Source organism: Urtica dioica, chromosome 11 (genome assembly GCF_054948205.1).
Source record: "Urtica dioica subsp. dioica isolate 48M chromosome 11, U.dioica_male_clone48M_v1_H2, whole genome shotgun sequence".
Classification (NCBI taxonomy): Eukaryota; Viridiplantae; Streptophyta; class Magnoliopsida; order Rosales; family Urticaceae; genus Urtica; species Urtica dioica.
Genome location: NC_142766.1, coordinates 19,180,948 through 19,197,745, shown reverse-complemented (window position 1 = coordinate 19,197,745; position 16,798 = coordinate 19,180,948). Strand labels below are relative to the sequence as shown.

The 16,798-nt window shown below is 36.3% G+C and overlaps 2 protein-coding genes across 3 annotated transcripts; both read right to left on the bottom strand.

Annotated features, from left to right (window-relative positions):
• Nucleotides 1–2,986: 2,986 nt before the first annotated feature.
• LOC149382030 (uncharacterized) lies at nt 2,987–5,467 on the bottom strand. The gene is made up of 2 exons (XM_089601002.1): nt 4,941–5,467; nt 2,987–3,723 (listed from the first exon to the last, which is right to left on the bottom strand). The coding sequence occupies exons 1-2, from the start codon at nt 5,238–5,240 to the stop codon at nt 3,280–3,282; spliced, it is 744 nt and encodes a 247-aa protein (XP_089457128.1). The 5' UTR covers nt 5,241–5,467; the 3' UTR covers nt 2,987–3,279.
• A 5,697-nt stretch (nt 5,468–11,164) lies between these two features.
• Nucleotides 11,165–16,421, bottom strand: CARB (carbamoyl phosphate synthetase B). 2 transcript variants are annotated; one of them, XR_016302026.1, is made up of 5 exons: nt 14,906–16,421; nt 13,883–14,575; nt 11,770–13,336; nt 11,486–11,556; nt 11,165–11,354 (listed from the first exon to the last, which is right to left on the bottom strand). XR_016302026.1 is itself a non-coding variant. In XM_089630187.1 (4 exons), exons 1-3 carry the CDS (start codon nt 16,220–16,222, stop codon nt 11,783–11,785), a joined length of 3,564 nt encoding a protein of 1,187 aa, XP_089486313.1. In that variant the 5' UTR covers nt 16,223–16,421; the 3' UTR covers nt 11,165–11,556; nt 11,770–11,782. The 2 variants fall into 2 exon arrangements, 1 of the variants encoding a protein (XP_089486313.1); XM_089630187.1 differs by having other exon boundaries at nt 11,165–11,556.
• Nucleotides 16,422–16,798: the final 377 nt, after the last annotated feature.

Sequence of the window (16,798 nt, the reverse complement as noted above, 5' to 3'; positions counted from 1 at the left end):
CCCACATTTACGCTCGATTGATTACATTAAAAAATGTAATTTTATTAGCGATATGATATGGTAAAACAAGAAACTTGTCAGAAATACAGTTTGCGCACAAAAATAAAAATGTCTCTACTTATCTTGAAGCATGATGACTGACATCTTTTCTTAATAACTTACACTAAAAAATAATAACAACACATAACGTAATAACAATTTCTTATGACTATTTTGCAATATCAACAAAATATGGACTATTTGGTAAATTTATAATTTGATTCGACTATGCAGCTATGGCCCTCGAATATTTGATTATCGAATCATACAAAATGTACTCTATAATTTCTTACAAATAAGACTCACTTTTCAATTATTGAAAACACACACACATAAGCGCGCTCGTATATATATATTTTAAATTTTTACCATGCTCTACAATTTTATTACATATTAAAATATACTATTTTGTGAGAAACTGAAGATAAAGTCAAGTAATTGTAAAAGTAGTTAAAGGTATAAATAAGCTGATTATAAAATTGGGGATAAAGTATAAATTTATAGAAAACTGATACTAGGAGACAAATTTGCATGATTAAACAAGCGAAATATATATATTTATATATATATATATATATATATATATATATATATATATTATTTTCATACGTTTGAAAAGGTTTATTTATACGTACGTACGTACGTCTCTTATCTGGGTTCACGTTTTATATTTTGCCTATAGTCTGTTGGTGGCCCATTCTCTATCAGTATGTGTTTGTATAGTGGCAATATACCACCCTTTTTTTTTTTTGCTGGAAATAGATTGTATCACTTCACTTACTCCGTCGCTAGAGTTAGCTCATTATATAGCAAAAACAAATGGAATGGAAGGGTAGTCTTAGTTTTTGTTTTGTTTAAAGTTCTAGGTTTTGCTTAATTTTGACGTATATGATATCGTCATCGATCGAGATGGGAACATTTTGAGTTTTGACTAATAATGAGATTGCATGTTGGGCGAGAGACATACGAGATTTGGATGTTACTTTGAGAGAGAGAGAGAGAGGAATATAGATTGCCGACATGTGATACTCTCTAGCTGGTCTATTAGTGCTAAAGGTAAACTCATGCATGTGGATCGCACGTGAGGTTCATGATACCCCTAAAAACGCGTTTAAAATGACAAAAGTAATGGTTAAAATTATTACATATTTAGAAATTGAAATAATCGGTCACAGTGCATTTGATGGTGACTTGTTTTACGCTTAGACAGAAATGGAGTTTTGTATCGTAATGCCAGTGTTCAAATGTGTTTGTTTTGTGATTTGAACCGGAATTTATTGGATAGTAAGAAAATTACACGTGTATCAATTAACATTGTTGTATCATACACTAACTACACTACTTTGATTAGTTAATTGGTTTTCACGAGACAAAGAATTACTAAACAACGTGTCGTTATGTTGGTTTCTCAAATATTTTGTCTCAGATATTTTGCTTGCAAACATATCATGTCAAATTGACAAATGGTACACCAATCGAAAATTTCTAGAAGAGAGAATGAGAAATATGCATATTTATCTGAAATAAGTTAGAACTGGAAATTTTTTATTTGTATATGGCTATTAAATTCTTTGTCACAAAGATAAAGAGATAGACGTACGGCTTTGTAGTAACTAATTATTTAGAGCGCGTAGTGTTTGCTAAACTGTCTGTCTTTCACACTACATTACATGTTCTTTTTTTTTTTTCTGCTCTGGTTGAATATATAATTCTCACGATTTTCTGGTTTCTAAATCAATACACGCGTGAATAAATGATTGTAATTAGCGACTTTGTGTCTAAATCACAATTCTAATTAATTTTTTCTTCACTTATATATATATATATATATATATATATATATATATATATATATATATATATATATATATATGCATATGTTTTAGAAGTACAAAGTCCACCGTGTAGATTAATTATATTTGTCCACGCATCCGACAACATCTAATTGTAGTCATAAAACACTAAGTGTATTATATTGAAATAAACGACATTTTGTTCAAATGGGAACTATAAAAAAAGTAATTAATATAATATGGTGAAGGAGAAAAATAACAGAAATAATTAACCACTATGAAGAAGAGGAAAAAAAAACCCCTTAAAAAAAATACCAAACCGTAGTTTGAAAACTTTGAAACAAGAAATAAAATAAAGAAATAAAGGAAATAAAAAGAAGATAAGAATGACCTCATCACACGCCAGACGCCATACGCCACACATAATCTTCGAGTTCGTCATTATTATGTATTTTCTTCACTATTTTTCAAGGTCGTTTTCCAGCCATATTTGTAATAAAAAAAAATTAGTATTTACTTTTAATTCATAATTCTGATCAGAATGGAAACGGATTCTTTACAAACTTATACACATCACATAGACTAGAATGATATTACATTTTATGCATATGTAGTAGTAGTATGATAAACTTTAGATGACCTATAACATTAATTCAAGCACAATATATATTATTTCTTGTATAAAATATAATGGTGTCTATATATAGTCCTTACAACGCTTAAAATGGTATCATGTATAATAATGAACACACACGCGCGCGCATATACACACACACAAGCAGACACACACACACATACATATATATATATATGTATGTATAATGCGCATGTTAGCGCGCCCGCATAAAATAGTATATTATGATTATTGTAAGTTGACTTAAATAGCTTAAATTAAAATATAATGGCAAGAGACGGGTCAAAAGTAGGTTTAAAGGGATTTCATTCCGCTGGTGAATTACCAACATGCATAAAGTAGTATTTACTATTTAGTTGGTGACCTGAAAAAAGTTCGTTTAGGATTTCATAATTAGCAATATATTCTCAGCCATTAGTGCAAACATCTCTCTAAATATTCTATATGAACTACTGATATGACGCCATACGCGAATTCAATTATTACTCAAAAGAAAGTTTACATACGGATATATATCTCATGAAGGGAAACAAATAATAATACATCATTACTAAGAAACTGAGTTACATGGCTTGGCTTAAAGTATTCTTTTCTCTCTTTCTTACTATATATAGAGCCTACAGTACTAAATTATTCCTGCATTTATTGCTAAATATCCAAAATGTCCATCATTTCTCCTTAGGAGATCATTCCATTCCTTTCCTTAGTTTCAACTTTCAACTAAAACAAGCTAATACTACTAGTACTAGTATACAATATAAAATTAAAACTTTATATCCCAACCATGCATGATATATATATTATATTTTTTTATCACGTCCAAAGTTCCCACAACTGTCCAAGATTAATGTTGTCCTCGAGGCTGTTGGCGATCATAGGCGTAGTGGGAGTAGCGATCATGATATTTCCGTTGACCAAAGACGACCCATCAAGAGCAATACTCTCTTGCTGTTGATGGTGATGAACAAGTGTCGACGAGTCATAATAATAATTGTTATTATTGTTGATGTTGTTGTTATTGTTATGCTGAGGCTGAGTCGTCATTTCCATGCAAATCAAGGCCACGAGGTTGGCTTGCTGGCACTGCATGTTGGCCACCTCAGCTTGGGCCTTAGCCAATTGGGCTTGAAGCTCTGCGACTTGCTTTTGGAGGTGACAAATCGCACCCGCGCACCCGTAAACCGGGTCCCGGATTCTCGCGCTAGCCTCATACACCATACTGCTCACCGCGTCGGCTCTTTGACACTCCGGGAGCTCCTAAATTTTATAATCAAGAATAAATATTAATTAAAAAAAATATATACTTGTTTGTGTTTGATGATGTAGAAATGATGGTTCTCTAGATATGTATGACTTTTTTTATTTTGTTGATTGTAAGTAAATAGTTATGTCTCGTAAATATACCCGAATTTATTTAATAAATAAAATGGTATATATGGAATTGTTCACGTGATATGATATGATATGATACGATGATATTATCCGAATGATTATTACTTATAATTAAAGAAAAATTTGATTATTAATTAGCAATTTAAATTTTTTTAGTTATTTAGAAATTTGTATGAATAAAGTGATATGATTAATAAGAATATAATAGTGTTTATTATGGGACATATATAGTTACGAAGGTGAGATTTTAGTTAGGGTTGTTGAAAGTGGGTGTAGTCTTTTTTTTTTTTAATCAGAAAAAAGTGGTGTGGTAGTCTTGTTTACGTTATGATCATGTGAACAATCGGTTACTAGATTTGTCTACTTTTCAAATTTGTGTGTAAATTGATTGATAGTTACAAAAAGTTTTTAACCTCACAAAGCGTCCTTTTTTTTTTTCTTTTCTTGGCGGGGAAGGTCAAAACTTCCACATGACGTGTTACATGTTTTAATTTGTTTGAATGATATTTTCCGTACCCTACAGATCAGCGATGGTTGTAAATTAATGAAAACGGTTTTTCCGTCCCTACAAAGGAACACACGGTTTGTTTTGTGCATGATTAACAAAATGGACATGGTAACCAACTCTTACTCAAGCTTAAGAGAGAAGCGCATAAATACCCATCGTCAGGTCAAAATAAAAAAGGTCATAATTAATTAAGGGAAGTGACAGGCGACCTAATTGATCAATGCGAGCCATAGTCAATTGCACTTATATTTTTATTCATTTAAAATATTGACCATTAATATTGCTAAGAGGCCCACTTTGAAATACCGAAAAAAGTCTAGTCTAAATGTCTAAATCACCTCATATATACGTAATTTTTATATAGATATATAATAAAAATCAATAATATTAATTCTGATATATTATTTAGTACCAACAAATAATTGTGTTTGATTTCCACGAGGAAGTTAGACATGTAAATTAGCGAGGGATTAATATGTAAAATAATTTTGGGGTTTAATTTCTAAAATTTCTAAAGTAAAAATATATAGATCGAATAGATGACACAAAATCATTATTTTACTAATTTAATTACCTGCAAAAACTTGATGATGTTGCTAGCTCCGAAGACCCGGTGGGCGATGGTGAACTTGGCGGGGTCGGTTGGAGGGAAATACGGCGCCAAAACGCATTTATCAGCGCATCTCCGGCGAAGAATTTTGCAAGCCGCGCAAGGGCTTATCACAACAGGCGGGCTCGGGCTCAGGCTCGGGCTCAGGCTCGGGCTCGGGGTAGAAGGAGGAGAGGAATTGGAGGAGGAAGGAGAGTTTGAGCCAGCCAAGGTTGATGAATTAGTAGTATTATTGGTTGTGTTGGTCTCGGTACTAGACTCCATTGTGTTTTGATGATAGATATGATTATACACTTGAATATTCAAGCTCTATGATAGTTATTTTTTTTTCTTCTTCAAGTGGGAGTGAGATGATAAGGATAGGTGGGGTTTTGTGTTATGAACGCGGATGAAGATGTATATATATATAAGTGAGAGCAGACGGGTTGTATATGAACATATTTATGACGTGTAAGTGAAAATTTAACTTCAAAAAAATGAAAGACTTTGAATATTACTCATTGATGAGAAAGTGGTTGTATACGTGGCTCCTGCCATATTAATTTGTTATGTATCATATATATTTTTTTTTTAAATGTTATTTATGCTTTCTTTTCATGTAATATTTTATGTTTTTCAATCCGTTAGGTTTGGGTTTTACTTTTATTTTTGGATCATGCGGAGGAAAATATACAATTTTTTGTCTCTCCATTAGAAAGTTATGTAATGCTATTTTTTTCCCACTACAATTGTACACATATATGGATATACATATTAGGACTATGTATAGTATATGTATTTGGATTTTAGTAGTTATATTGATTTTAATAAACCAATACGTAGTTGTAGATTTTGGAAAAAAATGAAAATGAAGGAAAAAAAGGTAGTCGTGCCAGTCAATGTCATAGTACGAAATTAAATAAAACAGAAGGTAAAAGATTTGATCCGAAGCTCGTCAATAAAAAAAATAGAAGAATTATTGAATTTTTTTTATAAGTAAATGCTTATCAATTATCACTAGCATCTTTAATGATTGTCCAAAAGAATTTGTTAGTAAATAGCATAAAATTTTATTTCACATTTAAACCATTTGCTTTGTAGAGCAAATTAAAAAAAATTGTGGACCCAATGAAAATTTGTTGCGTTGTTATTGGATGATGTTGATATGTGAGACTCATTTAAACCAAAAAAAAGTATTGTCTAAATGGATGGAACTTGAGAATTATATGTGACAAGTAAAACCAAAATAGTATCGGGTTCACCATTAAAGTTGCTCAGTCCATGTTCTTTTCTTTTCATTTTCTTCTTTTCAGTGTTTTCACATTTAACTTTGGGTTTCCACTTGCCATCCTCTTAATTAGATTTCTTCATAAAAGTACAATTATCTCTAATCTTAGTTATAGTTTATGCTCTTTTCTTCTTTATTTACTATTTGCCCTTTGCAGATGAACGAAAGATGCAAATAAATGTCAATTGGTATATATAAATATGAAAATCGTGCCTAACTTTTTTGTATTATTAAACCTTCTAATTTGACGAAACCTCACTTCATATTTTTCTCAACTCCCCAATTTTCTTGGACTCGACTTCTAGTTTTGTTTTCGACTAAAACAACAAAAAATCTAAGAGAAAAGTCCAATGCCATTGCATTTCTATGAGAATTTAGATACAGATGGTTAAGTATTTCCAGCAGTACGTGAAACAACGCGTTAAATGTCTGGTCACATCCCACAATGAAAATATAATTAGGGTTTATTTGTACATCTTGTCCTTAAATTTTATGTGCTGTGCCATGTTTGTACATGTTTTCCCTTTGTATGACTTCTGTCAATTTTAGACGAAATCTCAAATGCGAGACACATTTGATCTTGATTTTTTGATATAATAGTCTTCATACAGATATGTGGACTGCCATTGATTTAGGAAACAATACGAAGATTAGTGAGCGTTAGATACGACATAGAAAAAAAGTTACGAGTGCAAAATTATTTAAACAATTTGATTATAAATTTAATGGCATGCACACGTTAGGTTACCCAATGCGAGTTTTTCTATTTTTACTTGCTCCCGGTTCCATCGAAAAATTAGTAAAAGTAAGACGAAAGACCACGGGTGTCAAATTGTTAAACTATAGAAAGTTCCGATGCAAAAAAAGAAAATAAAAAGAATACAGATCAATTTGTCAAACTTGCAAAAGATACAGAGACCACATGTGCAAATAAGCAACAAATAAACATTATAATTTTGTTGATGATACCTCAAATCAGTTGTAACTAAGCCAAACCTACACAAACTAAAGCTCCATCATTCTTTTTTTTATTATTATTAATTTTATTTTATTCTTATAAACCAACCCCTAGAAATAGAATCCAAGAAAAAAAAAGAGAGGAAATACCTGACCCCACAATGCGAAAATCGCTCTCAAGAAAACTGAGTAAAAACAGTAATATCTACTTTGATATAATGGCAATTTTATGCTATCTTTACGTGTGAAGTTTATGGTTCATATATCTCAATCTCATGGTTGATGTTTTATGAAAATTGTAGCTTTTGTTTTAGTCATATGAAAATTGTAGTTATAATGTGTATTGTATTTGTAGGTTTAGTGTTCAATTTTTGACTCTTTATCAATTCTAGAGCCATGCATTGTTTAGACGCCTGATTGTAATTTTGTTTACTATGGATGTTACGTATCAAGAGAAGAGAGCAAAATGAGGAAAAAGAAAAACATGAATTGACAAACCTGATACGGTTAGGAAAAATCAATTTGACAACTGAGCACTTAAGTTTATTGTGTAGAGCATTTCTTTTTTATTAAAATTCTATTGAATTGAAATTAAAGAAATAAATTAATATGAGCATGATAAAGATGGAGACTGTTTTGGAACGTGAGTTTTTTTTGTTTTCATTCGTAAAATGTCAAATGAATGAAAATTGGATAGTTTTATTTATTTCAAATTTTCATACAATATGTCTTGAACGCATCCAATGCTCTATTAAGCACCTAATTGTATAGTGTTTATAAAAAATAAGAAAAATAATAATAATAATAATAATAATAATAATAATGCAATCTTTAAAAAAAAAAAAAAAATTAGGGTTGCTACACTTTTATGTTTAGCTAAAATTAATTATTGGGAACATATTCTCCGTTAGACACCAAATCCTAAACTCTAAAAAGAAAAGTGGGTTCCATAAATGATGATAATGTTACAGCCTTTAGGATCAAGCCAAGTGTGCTTAAAAAGAGTTCAAATTTTTGCAGCAAAAAAAAAAGAAAAAAGAAAAAAAGAAAGAGTTCAAATTCCATTGTTGGTGAGGGATTGATCTGTTTTGCTGCTTCTATTGAGACATCACTGATTTTCCATTTTACTAACCACCACCTAATGAGCTGCCCATTTATTGATAAAGACCCTGATATATCTCCACTGAATTATTTATTTGTTTATTTATCTCTTAGCACACATATAATGCGTAGCTATAGTTTTATAATCTATGGATACCTATATTTAATAAGAAAAAAATAGCGATATAAGCCACATAAACGTAAGCGTTTGCGTTTTAGCCAACGTTTTGTAAATTTTTCGTAAATAGTCAAAAGATTTTGTACATGTTTAGTAAATAACCATATTTACTAGAAATTTACTCTGCATTTTTTGTTATTTTGATAACGTAAATAGATTTACATGACTATTAACAAAAAATTAACGAAATAATGTTCGCTATTTAAAAAAATTTAACGTTTCATATGCTTAGATAACCACTAGACCCATATTTAATCATAACTAAGAATGTTATGAACTCAACTATATGTGATTGCAAGGTCACATGTGATTGAAGAAAATTATTCAGGGAGGAAACTATATTAAAACTAGTTTTTTTAGTCATTTTGAATTTAAAGTACACAACTTTGACTTGTTTAGTAAATGATTTAATTGACTCTTAGTTAATTTAAAACAAGATACATATCACTAAGTTTTAAATTTACATAGGCGAATATATTGAAAAGTTGTGATAAGAAAATCAACATTCTAGAACTTAGAGTAACGAAATTATTGGCGAATAATATTGATACTCTCTTGAAAATCCCTTGAAAATAATTATTAGGAAAAATCTCATAATTAAGAGGGGACAGTTGGTGAATTGCTGGTCAGCTCGTTGCAAGCATGATATGTCCTTTTTGCTAGTTTTAGTCCAAAGTTGCCATTGAAAATCTGCAAGTCCATTATTCTAAAAAAAAAAAAGAAAAAGAAGTATATTGGTCTAAATTATAATTATCTTATCAATGAAGAAAAAAAAAACTATATTCTTTGCATAAAGTTGTCTTCCATGACTGAATATATTTCAGTAATGTTAGGTTTCTTCGGAGCCTCGTAGATTAACAAAAAAAAAAAAATTCAACTTATAATAAGAAGAAGAAGAAGAAGGGGAAAAAAAAAACTTTGCGGTGGAAGCAGTTAGACATGTATTTGAAATATTGTACATTTTTATATTGACACATTGCAGAAAAATAGTCATTTACGTGTGGACCTTAACAACGAGACAATAGCATTAAGCCAATCTTTGCCTTTCTATTACACATATTCTTTCTCATCCACTTTCATAAAGTTCTCTTCAAACTCAGTTCATATTATTATTATCATTCAGTGTAAAATCAAAACCAAGCCAGTTTACATTCTTCTTCAATCCCAGCACAAACCCACCTCAAATCCCATCATTGGGACTACGACAAAAGAGGAGCTTAGCCTGTTTTTATTAATAAAGATAATATATTTATGAATAAATAAATGGTCATCAATTCAAGTCGCCAGCTAAACTGTATTATTAGTTTTATTTTTATTTTTTATTATTCTTTCAAACATGTAGAAAAGTGTCACTCAATTTTGAATGGTCGTGCACTAGTATGATACGGCACTGGTACTTGCTTGGTCTCAAAACCTGATCTCAGTTTCGTTTCGAGTCTTTCATCTTTCAACACATTTCATTTGCGTCTTCATTTATTTATTTCATTTGCACTTGCATACTTAATAAATGCATGTCCAATAAGAAAGCTTATCACAAAAGCTTAATCATTCATGATGTGCATTAAATGAAACCCTAAGCCAAGTGTTGGGATTGGTTTTGCAGTCTCTGTACACCCAAAGAAAGGGCAATTCTATTTTTTTTTTTTTTTTTTTTTTTTTTTAAGAATGGAAGATGACCGATCAGAAGTCACTATTTTGATCCACCAAGAAGGAATTTCCATTCATTTTTCCTTCTGTTTCATTGGTGATACGGACCTAAATTTGTACACCACATTAATGTGACAGTTCAGATGAAATGAAACAACAATTGGATAAAAACTGTATAGTTTAGTTAGTGGATTCTGAACTGAATTATGAATCAGAATTTCAAAATGAACGTGTTCCTGATTTGGTTTTGAGCAGCCAATTTTCAAGATTCTTTTTTTTTTCCCCCAAAGATTGGTTGTTTTTCCAAATTGGCCTCATAATAAAATGTCCACGCGGTTTTTCAAAGCTTAAACAAAGGAAAGGTCTTTTCTTTGCTCCAACTAGTTTCCCACTAAGACCGCTAAGATTAACGTCTGTATTATCCTGAAAATTCTTGCTCCCTTTTCTACATCTAATGACTTTGTAGTAAATAAAAAAATTAAAAATGAAAGACGATGAGTGGATCAACGAGCCCACAAAGCCCAAGGGTCTTTTCATTATCTTGAAAATCCACTCCATGGGTAGAGAAAAATACGGTTTATATTGTTGAAATTTATTAGGACATGTCTCTACGGCTTTTGGGGTACAGAGGCTTGAATGACTTAAAAAAGTCGTCAGCCACATGAAAAATCAAAAGCATGTGCAAATATCATTCTCATGGCCGATTCTATCTCATGAGGATGAAGGATTCATCAGTAAATAAGATATCAAGTAATTCAAGTTTAATTTGACAATCCACAGAAGGATTTAACAATCTATTCCCAGCCTAACTAGTAGTCCTTTGTTCCAAGGAAAATCCAAGCAAGAAAATAGTAACCACCTAGGAATAGAGTGTATTTAATATTCGATTTCTAGCGAACACAAGGTTCTAGACACTAGCTATGTCTTTCAACAAGCACTAACTCAACTATTGGAACAGTTTAATTTGCCACTAGTGTAACAATACTTGTCAATATTTTAAGTCCCTAGAAAGTCCTAATTTAGTTGAGGTAGGTTCGGTTTGACCGCAATCTGCAGAAATTTTCCTCGTCTTCAACTGAATGTGCTTTTAAACGACTAGTTCTATTCAGTCTTTAACTTTTCAACCACAGTAACAAGCCACAACTTCAAAATCCAAAAAGGTTCTTACCTAAATACATATAGAAGGCACAAATAAATGTTGGACATGGACCAATATCTTCTAGCAAAACTGTAGTAGGAACAAGGAAACAATCAATCCATCTTCAAGCAATAACGTCAGAGAGAGAGAGAGAGAGCACTCTCAGCCCAAAAGGCCTACTTTTCTAGCCCACATCCTGTGTACATGTATTCATAACATACCTTGACAACAAAAAGGCTAATTTTTTTTCTCCCCAGCCAATTGGTAATGGATTCATACTGTTATCTTGCGCCTGCAAAAGAAAACGGCATAACGAGAACTGTTTCAGAAGTATCAATTGCAATAAAAATATACAGGCAACATAGTATACCAAAATTGTAAATTTCATATCAGGTGTTTAAGAACTTTCTTGTAGTACATGACAAAAAAAAACCAACCATTAAGCAGGCATATCATACAACCATTCTTTTATGCAACAAAATAAGATGGGCTTTTAATCACTCACTGGGAAGAAACTACTAGCTGGCACTCTGTACAGAAGAGAAGCTTTTACTCTTCGCCATTCCAGATTTGCCATTATCGAAGAAATCCTGAAGCGCGATCATATCAATAGGGCTGCTCTTCAAACTCCGAGTCGCCTCCGCGGTGGCCAACGCTCCGGCGACGGTTGTTATCACCGGAACCTTGTAAGACAGAGCCATCCTCCTCAGCTCCCGTCCGTCGATCTGATCGAGATCGTCGCCGGAGCTTGTGATAATCATCAACTGAATCTGCCCATTCGACACCATGTCTCCGGCATGAGGCCGCCCCTCGTGCAGCTTCAGAACCCGCTCCACCGGAACTCCGGCGAGCTCGAGGACTCGAGCGGTCCCAGAAGTTGCGACGAGCTTGAACCCAACGTCGAGGAACGCCCTCGCGATCTTCTCCAGGTGGGGTTTGGTCATGTCGTTCAGGCTCAGGAAGACGGTCCCGGAGAGAGGAAGCTTTTGGCCGGTGGCGATGAAAGCCTTGGCGAACGCGACGGAGAAGTTGTAGTCAATGCCCATGACCTCGCCGGTGCTTCTCATCTCTGGGCCAAGCAACACGTCGCAGCCAGGGAACTTCTCGAACGGAAGGACCGCTTCTTTGACCGACACGTGGGCCGGGATTACCTCCTCTGTGAAACCCAGGTCATGGAGTGACTTTCCAGACATGACGAGCGAGGCGTATTTCGCTAAGGGGTGACCGATCGCCTTCGACACGAACGGGACGGTACGAGAGGCTCGTGGGTTCGCCTCGAGCAGGAAAACCTCGCCGGAGAGATTGATCGCGTACTGGCAGTTCATTAGACCGCAAACACCGAGTCTCTTTGCTAGCTTGATCGTCCAAGTCCTGATCGTTTCAAGAGAAGAAGCCGGGACGGTTTTGGTCGGGATCGAGCACGCAGAGTCGCCGGAATGGACCCCGGCTTGCTCGATGTGCTCCATGATGCCACCGATCACCACGTTTCCATGGGAGTCGGCGAGAGCGTCGACGTCGATCTCGATGGCATCTGATAAGTACCTGTCGACGAGGACGGGGCGTTCCGGGTCGACCTCGACGGCGTTTTCGAGGTACGTCACCAGTTTCTCGTCATTGTACACGATCTCCATGGCCCGGCCACCCAAAACATATGATGGTCGAACGACTACTGGGTATCCGATCTCCGTGGCAATGGCTAGGGCGTCGGACTCGCTCTTGGCAATCCCTCCTTTCGGTTGCTCGATATTCAGCTCGTTGAGGATCGCGTTGAATCTTTCCCTGTCCTCCGCCGCGTCAATGGAGTCCGGCGTTGTCCCCCAAATCCGGACATTCCCACTTCCACTGGCACATTGAAGCTTTTTCTCGTCCAGGTAACGCTGGATCGGAAGAGCGAGCTTCAACGGCGTTTGGCCTCCGAACTGGACAATGATCCCGTCGGGACGTTCCAAATCGATGATGTTCAGCACGTCTTCAACAGTCAGCGGTTCGAAATACAGGCGGTCGCTGGTATCATAATCAGTGGAGACCGTTTCCGGGTTTGAGTTCATCATAATTGTCTCATATCCTGCTTTCTGAAAATCAGAAGAAAAAAAAAATATTTGAAGGGAAGAGAAGAACAAGTTGGGATATAAAAAGAATAATAGAAAAGATAAAAAATAAAAATAAAAAATACTATATGCATATATCTTTACATCTATCTATGCATGAATGCAAGTTTATCATCAACGACACCACTGAAACACAATCATTAAATTGTTAACAAAACACAGACAAACTTTCATCAACACTGAGTAACTTCAAGTTAGACATTGGTAACTTCAAGCAAGTAAAGCTCACTCACTACACAAACCAACCTCGTGTTTTGTTTTTGTTTTTAATTTTGCTATATAATTATACTTAGGTTATTATTATTGGAGTTATTACTATTACTGCCATACTCTGTCCTAGATTCTTTTCTTTTTTCTTTTTGTATTTTTCAACCTAAAAGAGATTATCCAAGAGAACTGAGAAAATTAACTCTGAGATAACTAGATTAGTCCTCAACCTCCTTAATTTGCTGAAATTAGTTTTTATTCAAACCTTAAATTAATTAAAGAGAGGGAGATAGAGGCACGAACCTGAAGAGCAAAAGATGTGTGGCAACAACAATAGTCAAACTCGATCCCCTGGCCAATTCTATTTGGTCCTCCGCCTAAAATCAGAACCTTCTTCTTTTGCGTGGGAGCGGACTCGCACTCAAAATCATAAGAAGAATACATATACGGAGTATTGGCCTCAAACTCGGCAGCGCATGTATCGACTCTCTTGTAAGACGGAGAAACACCCAACGATATCCTCTTCTCCCGAACTTCTTTATCCGATGATTTGGTCGCAAAAGCTATCTGGCTATCGCTGAAACCCCTTCTCTTCACTTCGTAGAAGTCTTCCACAGTCAGGTCAGAGAGCTTTCGGGCCAGAAGGAACTGTTCCACGTCCACGAGCTCCTTGAGCTGCACGAGAAACCACTTGTCGATATAACTCAGCTCGTGAATCTCATCCACTTTCATGCCCCTTTTCATTGCAGCATAAACAGCGTGGATTCGGTCCGGGTTAGGGACGCGTAGGCTGTATTTCAGCTGGTCCAAGTCCCACTCGAGCTCCTTGATGTTAGCACAACCCCATCCAGAGAACCCACATTCCAAAGATCGGACAGCTTTCTGAAATGATTCTTGGAATGTTCGGCCCATCGCCATTGACTCCCCCACGGATTTCATCTGTGTTGTGAGTAAGGGCTGAGAGCCGGGGAATTTCTCGAAAGCGAATCGAGGGATCTGCATCATCATCGGCAAAGTAGGATGTATATGAGTTAGAAGAACAGTTTGAAAAAGAAGTCGAAATCGATGGAATTTATCATATCACAGTCACTCGTTAACGGAAATGTGTTATTGAGGAATGTAATCACGGTCAACTACTAACTAGCATGTTCAATATCACACAACAAAAAAAAAAAAAATGTCTAAATGAATAACATTCTACAGAGTAAAGCTCATACACTATTAAATCATAGAAAAAGAATGAGAGAGACTATAACAATACAATATCTTAGGTAAAGGTTGTAACTAGAATAATAGATCTAAAACCATTCTTGTGACTTCACTTACCTTGGTGACCACATAGTCAATGGAAGGCTCAAAGCTAGCAGGCGTCTTCTTGGTAATGTCGTTGGGAATCTGGTCCAGCGAATACCCGACCGAAAGCTTCGCAGCCATCTTCGCAATGGGGAAACCCGTGGCCTTGGAAGCCAGTGCCGAGGACCGCGAAACCCTTGGGTTCATCTCGATCACCATAACCTCTCCATCGGCAGGGTTGATGGCAAACTGGACATTCGACCCGCCACATTCGACCCCAATCTCCCTGATGATGGCCACCGAGTAGTCCCTGAGCCGCTGGTACTCCCGGTCCGTGAGTGTCTGCGCCGGAGCAACGGTGATGGAGTCCCCGGTGTGAACACCCATGGGGTCGATATTCTCAATGGAGCAGATTATCACCACGTTATCGGCCAAATCCCTCATGACTTCGAGCTCGTACTCCTTCCATCCGAGCAGGGACTTCTCGACCAAGACCTGCGAGGTCAGGCTCGCGGCGAGCCCAGCCTTGCAGATCGCCTCGAACTCCTCGCGGTTGTACGCGATACCGCCGCCGGTGCCGCCGAGCGTGAACGCCGGCCGGATTATGAGCGGAAACTCGCCGATGTCAGCGGCGATGGCGAAGCACTCCTCCAGGGTAGTTCCGATCCCTGAGGGAGGGGTTTTGACTCCGATGTTTGCCATGGCCTGCTTGAACAAGTCTCGATCCTCGGCTTTCTGAATCGCTGCGAGCTTCGCTCCGATGAGCTCGACGCCGTATCGGTCCAAAGCACCGCTCTCGGCGAGAGCGACGGCGAGGTTGAGCGCCGTTTGGCCGCCCATCGTCGGAAGGAGCGCGTCGGGGCGCTCCTTCGCGATGACTTGCTCGACGAGCTCTGGAGTCATCGGAGCTATGTAGGTCCGGTCGGCTAGGTCAGGATCGGTCATGATTGTGGCGGGATTCGAGTTTATCAGGATTACCTCGTAGCCTTCTTCCTTTAGAGCCTTGCACGCCTGAGTTCCCGAATAGTCGAACTCGCAGGCTTGTCCGATCACGATCGGTCCGGCTCCGAGGATCATTATCTTCTTAATGTCCGTTCTCTTCCCGTGCTTCCTCTGCGGCGGCGAGTCTTTTGCACCGCCTGACTCGGCGCGGACTGAGTTGGCTCGGAGCCTCTCGACGTTCGTCGACGTCGTCGCCGGCTTCCATTGACGGAGCTTGGGGAGAGAAGAGGATTTTCTGGCGCGAAGGGTGTTGGAGGCGAAGAGTGTGCGAAGGGTGTTGGATTTGGAGGCGTGAAGCTTCGAGGAGAAGAGAATGGAGGTCGGAGAGAGATATTCGCAGTGGCTCATCTTCGCACGCGCTTCAACACTCTCTTTCTCTTTGTCAATCGAAACCCACAAAAGCTCTGAGAAAAAAACAGTATAAACGGAAAATGCTACTTATGAGAGTGAATGAGTGAGTGAGTGGCGTGTCTGAGTCGAGCGTGTAACAGTGCTAGGTTTTCCTTTCCTTGTAATAAACAGCGCTAGGGTTTTAAATTTTTATTTTTATTTTTATCGATTTTCAGGGATAAGGACATGAACCTGGAATTAAAGATGAGGGATTCCTGAAATAACAGCTTCTTTTTATGATTTCATAAAATATCCCTTTTGCTTAAATTTAAGACGGCTTTACCCTTGAACGTTTCTCCTCAACTCACTCATTTCAATTTTCAAGATTCTATCGTTTTATTAAAAATTGGAGAAAATTTGCACAATTTAGATTTGAACTCAAGACCTATGTTTTAGAAATACAAGTGTTTACCACTAGACCAAGTTACAATCTAATTATATTTTATACAATTTTAATATAAAATATGTAAATAGATAATTTTAATATAAAAATCATATAATAAGAAAAATAAAATAATAAATTTATAATTATTA